At 48.4% G+C, this 8,718-nt stretch overlaps 1 protein-coding gene across 1 annotated transcript; it reads left to right on the top strand.

The window, feature by feature from the left end:
* Positions 1-3,646: 3,646 nt before the first annotated feature.
* LOC142765240 (uncharacterized) lies at positions 3,647-8,434 on the top strand. The gene is made up of 2 exons (XM_075865929.1): positions 3,647-6,472; positions 7,894-8,434. Exons 1-2 carry the CDS (start codon positions 6,375-6,377, stop codon positions 8,108-8,110), a joined length of 315 nt encoding a protein of 104 aa, XP_075722044.1. The 5' UTR covers positions 3,647-6,374; the 3' UTR covers positions 8,111-8,434.
* The last annotated feature ends 284 nt before the right edge of the window (positions 8,435-8,718 follow it).

The raw sequence follows: 8,718 nt of genomic DNA, 5'->3' as shown, positions 1-8,718 counted from the left end.
AGCGTCTTGCCTTTCTATACAATGAGCGAGCATGCAGCATATCTGTCCTGTAAGTAAATAAGCCCACATGTGTTTCAAACAAGTGTACTAGCCACTTGTAGAAGAAACAGACATGAAAACTTTGCAAACATACCTCTTTAGATTTCCGAATTTTTGATCGATGATCCACATCGTATTAGTTGCCTTGCTGTTGCTGGCGAGCCACTCATGCGCATCGCCGTCTATGCAGAGGTCGACGCGGAGGCACTTCACGTCGGATGGGCTTGCCGAACTGGCGTCTATTTCGCACGTAAATGTGCGCATAGCTGCCATGTCATTCGGTACCGCGTCGTTGACCGAAACGCGCTTTACGTTTGATGTGCTGGCGTCTAATTCAGCTGTGAGCGTCAGTAGGAATCGCGTTTCTGCAACGGTAGTTGCTACTGGCCTGATGTGGGACAGAAGCGCGATACTGAACGTCAGGTAGTAATTTCGAACTTCAGTTCGCATGAATCAAAGTTCCCGTATTAAGTTCGCGTATGGCAAAGGCGTTGATTGAAGAAAACAAAACAAAAAACAGCCTCTACTGAAACTTTGCGACTTTGCGGGTAGCACGGTTCAGCTCACTGCATTTCCGATGGAGGCGGAAGTGTAGGCCCATGTGCTCAGATTTAGGTGCACGTTAAAGAACCCCAAGTGGGCGAACGAAATTTCCGGAGCCCTCCACTACGGTGTCTCTCATAATCATATTGTTGTTTTGGGACGCTAAACCCCACATATCAATCAAAACAACGGTTCAGACCAGCTCCTACACGGTGAAGGAAAGATGGGTTCAGAATGGCAGAAGGGAAAGGTAGAGAAAGTGTGGCGACAGGTTGTGGGTGCTTCCGTATGATGGAACAGCCGGCAAACTCCGCGCATTCTATCGCGGGTGCGTGCTTGGTCACTTCTACGTACCTATACAGACGTGCACGTCGCTTACAGAAAGTAACCAATAGCGTGCGAGCAATCCTGACGCTGGCGTCATCGCACTCTTTCTTATCTCTCTTCCGTGTGATGCGGGGCCAGCGATTCCAAATACTCAACCGGGTGCGCTCTCTTTTTTGATCTTAAGTACACCGTCGTCCTTTATGAAAGGCAACACGTGAGCGCGTGGTCTGCGACGCCATCCTACAGGATTTGCTGTCGATTGATGATGGTTCATCAATCGACAGCAAAAAAAAAAGACGTTGGCTTTTGGCGTCATCTATTGGCAAACAAAACAACCAGTTATGGCCGCTGGACAAGCGCTGCAAGATACTGTAGGCAGCCGTTGTAGAGAGCAGTCACGCGATTGCGTGTTCCCTTTCATAAAGGCGACAGTGTACCTCCCCAAAGCCCACGAGTTCGCGCGCCAGGTGCTCGCCCTGGTAATCCTCCGGTAGCCGAAAACTCGCAGTCTAGGTGCGCGGGCCCAGGTAGCGAAACTTGGAGACTTTCTTCCCAACGTATACTTCAGGCCAAGCTTTGAACCGCCTCACTGCGTCATCGTTGCGGAAGGTTATCTCGAACTTTCCCCTCCCAAAGTTCTGCACGCAAGCCACATCTTCGACCTGGAAGCGCGTGAGCAAATCATTGCATATGTCAACACCGCGGACACCTCTAGGCACACGACCAGAAAAGGTCATGGGCCTCAGACGCGAAGGGTCCCCCATTGCGGCAAGCGTACCACGCGGCGTTGGGGTCAGATGCTAGCTAGCCTACCAAGAAAAATCAAAGTAAAACTAGCCTATTCAGAGAAAAAAAAGAGCTCCCAAAGCGGGAGAAAAAATCTCACCAAAACGTGCGAGATACCGACGAGAATCCGGTGCGGGCGCCCGCCGGGTTACCGCCTGCCAAGTCGTGTGATTCGCGTCCCTCTTAGAAAAACACAAACGGTCGTCCGCACAAAGGAAAACGAGCGCCGCTAGACCCGCACGCGTCCGATCAGCTAAGCAGCGCGCAAAAAATGCAACCTTCTCCTTTGACTGCCGAAACGTGAAGACGGAAGAAAAGTTCATGGTGTATACTAGTTCACTGTATTCATGGCACTGCGGCCCAATGCTCGCTAAACCTTTCTAAAACCAAGGAGGTTACGCCCAGCGAGTATAACGTAGCAACCTTTTCCTGTCAGATAGTGCTCAATGTACATGCCAGTGGCTGCTAATGTGAAATGAGAGACAGGAGGATTCAGCTTTTAATTTCTTACGGCTTGCGCTTCGTATCTGCTTCCCCCCTTAAACCACCTCGAATTCATTCATGGTATATACTAGTTCATTGTATTCATGGCCCCGCGGCTCAACGATCGCTAAACCTTTCTAAAACTAAGGAGGTTACACCCTGCGAATATAATGTAGCAACCCTTTCTTGTCCGATAGTGCTCAATGTACATGCCAATGGCTGCTAATGGGGATCGCAACGTGCGCGTTGACTAAAAGCCGAATGCTCCTGTCTCTCATTCCCCATTAGCAGCTATTGGCATGTACATTGAGCACTATTTTTTATTGTTAAACAACGCACAGAAGAAATATCTCACCGGCACCACCTTGGAGGTCAAATGTTATACCTATTTCGGGTATGTGCCACTGGTGGTTACATACTAAGAGGGACGCACAAGCCACGCCATAAGGAGCTTCGCCCCTAAAAACCTCACCAAAACGTGCGAGATGCCCACGAGAATCCGGTGCGGGCGCTCGCCGGGTTACCGCATGCCAAGTCGCGGGACTCGCGTCCCTTCTGGAAAAAGACAAACGCCCGTCCGGACAAAGGAAAACAAACGCCGCTAGACCCGCACGTGTCCGATTAGCTAAGGAGCGCGCAAACACGCAACCTTCTCCTTTGACTGCCGAAACGAGAAGAAGACGGAAGAAAGACTTGTACACGGAGGAAGAAAACTTGTAATAGGTTATGACAGCGCCGATAGCGCCGTCTAAATTATGGCAGCAGTTGTAACTTTTAAATCAAAATGAGAAAAAATTATACTTTATTTACCAGTAAAAAACGTTTTGACACCTACTACATCATTTTTTTACAAATAACAACTGAAAAACGTTTTTTTATAATTTATAGCTGCGTATTAAATGAAAAACAGGCATAGATTGCTTCGCAGCGCACGACTAGAGGTGTGCGCCGAAAAGTCGGTGCGCCGCCGCCAGCAAATTTTTGCTAGGTCGTTTCTGTAGATGATGGATGGATGGATGGATGGATGGATGGATGGGTGGGTGGGTGGGTGGGTTGATGGATGGATGGATGGATGGATGGATGGATGGATGGATGGATGGATGGATGGATGGATGGATGGATGGATGGATGGATGGATGTGTAGGTGGGTGGGTGTGTGGGTGGGTGGATGGATGGATGGATGGATGGATGGATGGATGGATGGATGGATGGATGGATGGATGGATGGGTGTGTGGGTGGGTGGGTGGGTGGGTGGGTGGGTGGATGGATGGATGGATGGATGGATGGATGGATGGATGGATGGATGGATGTGTAGGTGGGTGGGTGTGTGTGTGGGTGGATGGATGGATGGATGGATGGATGGATGGATGGATGGATGGATGGATGGATGGATGGATGGATGGATGGATGGATGGGTGTGTAGGTGGGTCGGTGGGCGGGTGGGTGGATGGATGGATGGACGGACGGATGGATGGATGGATGGATGGATGGATGGATGGATGGATGGATATGGCTGTACCCTTTAGATTGGGCGGTGGCGAGCGCCACCAAGCCGTAATACTTAATGAGCCAAAAAATAGATTTTTTTCCTTAAATCGCGAGGTTGAGGATTCGTACTTTGCAGCGAAGGGTTCAATTTTCACTCGTGCCTTGACTTTAGCCACCGATCAGATAACCTTCTTCTAGTTAATTCTACCCGCTTAAAGTCTATTTTGCCCTCACTCTCCGTAAGCCCCAGTGCTTTGAAAAACTCTGCGCCATCAACCTGAACTACAGGGTGAAGCCCTTTTCAGAACATTATCAAGTTTTCGGCAGTTTCTTCATCCTCTCCACACGCACTGCATACCGTGTCTACCCCTTCGTATTTCGCCCGATATGTCTTTGCTCGCAATACTCCCGTCCTCGCCTAAAACAGTAGAGAACTACCCCGAGTATTATCATAGATCTTTTCCTTGGCTATTTCCTGCTTAAAAGTTTGATAGATATCTAGTGTGGACTTCTTAATCATGCCGATTCTTCACATATCGGTCTCAGCTTCCTTCACCTACTTCTTAACCGATAATTCTTTTTGGTTTGGTGCCCTGCTGTTTTCCAAGTATTTACCAGTCAACTTCCTGGTTCGCTTCCTCCATTTTGTATCGACATTCTTCATGTACAAGTAGCTGAAAACCTTCCTATCTTAACGCTCCTCCCCCATTTCTCTCAATCGATTCTCAAATTTGATCTTGCAGCTAGCTTCCCTGCCCTCAATTGATGTACATCCCATATCACCTTGTACTCCCTGGTTTGGCGTATTCCCGTGAGCTCCTGCTCACGGGAAGCCTACCCATTCCACGTTGCTTAATTTCTAATCTTGCTTGAACTTCTGATCTCATGCACAAAACCGCATTGCCGAACGCCAGCCCAGGCACCATGATCCCTTTCCATATTCCTCTTGTAATTCCACAGTGACCTATTTTTCATCACTGCTGCATTCCTGTTACCTTTAGTCGTCACAAATATTTTGTGTTCCCTTAGGTACTCGGTCCCATTGCTTATACATACGACCAGATATTTGTATTTATCTGTTATCTCTAGCGTGACCTCCTTTATTCTAAGCTCACTACCTTCATTGTCTTTATAAATCATGACTGCTGATTTTTCCTTACTGAATCTGAAATCTAACCTATCTCCCTCATTACCGCAGATGTCCACCAATCTCTGCAAATCTTCCTTGTTGTCGGCCATTAGCACTATATCATCTGCGTACATTAATGCTGGTAGTGCCTGTTCAATGAGTTTTCCTTGTTTAACGAAAGAGAGGTTGAAGTCCAGTCCACTTCCCTCTAATTTGGCCTCTAATCCTTGTAGGTACATCATGAATAGCAAGGGTGACAGAGGACACCCCTGCCTAAGCCCCCGTTTCACCTCTGTGGGCTTAGATACCTGTTTTCCCACTTTATAACTACCTTGTTACTTTTATAGATCTCCTTTAAAAAATTAGTGACTATATCTTCCACGCCTAGTGTGCAGTATTCCCCACAATTCCCCTTGAACCACGGTATCGTACGCTCCCTAGACACCAACCGATCAGCGCGCCGCCACCACCGCCAACGTGTTTTTTCAGCGCGCCATTCAAATAGGTTTTTTTTTTCAGCTAACCTACGTTCATCTTGCACCTTTTGTCACCAGTCTGGCCTTCGTTCTGTCGACTTCGCAAACACATCAAAATTGGTTCACCTGCCGTTTCAAGTTAAATAAGTACTACTAAATGTCTCCACGGTTGTTGGGAGGGGGGTCCAGTTCGTCTTTCCTCGATAAGAAAGCACGTTTGCGTATAGCCGCGCGTCGACAGTTTGCCGTAAGGCGGCACGGCACGCACAGCGTTTATACGAATGCGACAACTGGCGCATCACGACCATGTAAACGGGGGTAATGCGCTAGAAAGACGTATCGCACAAATGCGCCAGGCAGGTCTGGATTTCGAGGGGTAAGTCAACCCAGAGTACTTTTCACGACAAAGGAACGCCGACCACTCGTCGTGTTGGCCTTGTGTGCACTTCTCGCACACTACAAGACAGCTGCGAGGACAGCAAGCAAGAGCTTCTCGGGACTAAAGTCCGCTAAATTTTTCTCTTTTACTTAAGTAACGACAACTGCCTCCTCTCCCGACCCTCTCTCACACACAGCCGGTGTCTGCCGCCATGTGCTTCCTAACCAGGCAGACTTCCAAAGCCACGAACGTATAAGTAAATTAGCCACGCGCCTATCAGTGAACAATGTGCGAACACGACGCGCCTTTCTCCTCCAGCTAGTCCCCCGTCAATAGTGAGCGAGGAACGCGTTTTACCAGGTGCTTCCATGGGAAGAAGGGGTGCCCAAGGAGACACCACTAACACCTGAATAGTCTAGATAACCTCGCACGAGGGCTGGAGATGTGGAATAACAGCCACTATGATAGCCTGAAGGTGCGAGGCAGCATGACGAGGGGGGAGGCGGGCTGAGTGAGGATGAGGACGGACACAAAAATGCGTGCTCAGCACGGAAGGCGACAGTGCTGTAGTAGCGTGAGACACTAGGATAGAATGCATTTCTGCCGCATCCTCTGGTGTCCACTGCTCACATAGAGGGCTTCTTTAGAGTTTGCTTAGCGTGCGCTGCGAGTGCCTGTGGGAGTACCTGCAGCACGAGTGCCTTGCCGGGCTTCACATGAGTCATGACAAATCATAAGGATAGAGCTTCACGGAAGAGCAAGAGAGCCGCCATCGCGACATGTCGAGCACGGGCAGCAGCTGCATTTTCACACCATTCAAGGTAAGACCATTTCGATTACTGTGGTTTCTTTTGATAATAAAAGCGCGCAGCTACAGCAGCAAAAAGAAAAAAAAAACATTATAGAAGCCTATTCTTGATACGGTGGCGAGCTCGTTTTGTACCCCAGACGCAATGTGGGCTCCGTAAAGGAAGGAAGGAAGCAGAAGGCAAGTTGTCACGTTGTGGGCGACATTCTTTCTATGATCAGCTTTACGTTGCCAGCTACACTGCTATACTTTACTCTATTTTATGCTGGCATGTTAGTTTTGGCGGCTATATATGTACAAAGATGATTCGTTAGAACTTCTGTTTTACGGCTTCAGCTGAACAAAACTGTCCAATGCTATAGCCCGTATTTTGTTGCTGCAGCGCCTTTAGGTGCGTGTACAGGACGCTGGACACGCAGTCACTCCTAGATAATGCGCGCCCGTGAGAAGAAAGTGCTAAGATCTACGGACGTGTGGAGTCTATAAAAAGCCTTGTTTCTTTGTGTATCTGAAATGTCGCTGCCGTGTATCAAAAGGCTAAGGGTAGGTGCTTCTTAGCGCTGTGACGAGAGGTCTGGGCGAATCAGGACCTACAGCACGCTGTGTGTACGTCACAACGCTCCTGCTTGCGTGTTTATCTGCTTGGGCGCCTTTTATTTGTCGTGACCTTGGGCTCCGTCTATCTTTCTGACCTGCACTTGTCCGATCGAACAGCATATTTGCGGGCGGAACATTGAGCAGTGGTGGCAAAGCCCGGCATTTTTGTCTGATGCTGCTTTTGTCGCAAGCACGCGGCGTGCTTGAGAGCTGAGCACTGTAACTGAGAAAGTGTTCTATAAAAGCTAGACTGTGCTCAAAGTAAAAAAAAAGATGCGAGATGCACCCAATCAAATGATTCTGTACACACGAGCGCTTATCCCACAGCGCACGGACACGCGCGCACACAGCGTGTCACATGCCCTATCCGCCCAACCATCCTCTCAAAACGCTATGACGCACTCGTCAATCCGTAATGGTTCATATTTTATCCCGGCCACCCTTTTCTACCGTAAATATGCTTTTTTTGGAAACAAAACTATTTAATTTATATATTGATATATTGATTGATTGATCGATTGATTGATTGATTGATTGATTGATTGATTGATTGATTGATTGATTAGGTTCAAGGAAGGCAGCACAAACACCCGTACCGTCTATCTTGCCTTTTATCGACATTCAAGCAACCCATAGTAGACGACTGTCGGCAGAAATTCTTTTCAGTAATTATCCCGACTGAGAAAAGGACTCGCCCTTTTATTTTGAGTTTTGCATCGGTCCCTCACCACACCAGCTTATTATTCATGCCAGCTTTGGAAATGTAGTTGCTACGATCCCTGTGCATCTGGTGCTAGCTCACTAACCACATGATGTACTTTCCTGTAAAATTTTCAGGAAGGCGAATTCGCCGGAGAGCAACAGAGAGCAACGCCAAAGCGCCGCCTGTACGCCATGCTTGGACGACAGTGGTTTTGCCAGAGAGGATGACGCAACGTCTGAATACTGGGACAATTTCGGCATCGTCGAAGAGTCGCTGCCGGGCCTGAGTCTGGAGACAAGCGTCACAACTCAGCCAGAGGAGCCGATCATCACCGGAAGACGAGTTGTGTAGCTGGCCCATTTCGTGAACGCTGTTCGTAGTCTCGACGACCACAGCTGTCCTAAGCTGACTGGACGTTTTGCACTCATGAAAGAACGGAGAGTGGGGCTCTGGTCGGAGCTCACTTTTACCTGCAGTGAATGTCAGGAAATCAGAAAGTTGACGACTGACCCCGTCACAGAACCAACGTCCCTCACTGACAAAGCAAACGTAGGAGTCAATGATGCTGCTGTTTGGGCATTCATGAGTATCGGATCGGGCCACTCGATTTCGAGGAAGCAATGGCAGTCATGGAAATTCCTTCTATGAGCAAAGGGGCTTTTCTACGCCGGGAGGAGTCCCTGGGAAAGGTAAATAAGCTGATAAACATTTATTTTCTCTTTCTGAAGACGATGAAGGATGTACAGCGCTTTATTTTTAGTAAAATTCACGTGAAGCGACAGTGGCACGTGCATCGCTAGCGTTTTGAACGGAAGTACGGCACGATGAGAATTTCTCTGCAACATTTCGTCGTATACAATGAAACAATTGATCGTGAGATGTCAGGATTACAAGTGAGCCAGTAATCGTGCTGTCTAGGAGCTCACTCACGCATTGACGCAATTACAAAGTGCGGCATC

This window comes from Rhipicephalus microplus, chromosome 6 (genome assembly GCF_043290135.1).
Source record: "Rhipicephalus microplus isolate Deutch F79 chromosome 6, USDA_Rmic, whole genome shotgun sequence".
NCBI classification, from domain to species: domain Eukaryota; kingdom Metazoa; phylum Arthropoda; class Arachnida; order Ixodida; family Ixodidae; genus Rhipicephalus; species Rhipicephalus microplus.
This window is presented reverse-complemented; position numbering and strand designations above follow the sequence as displayed.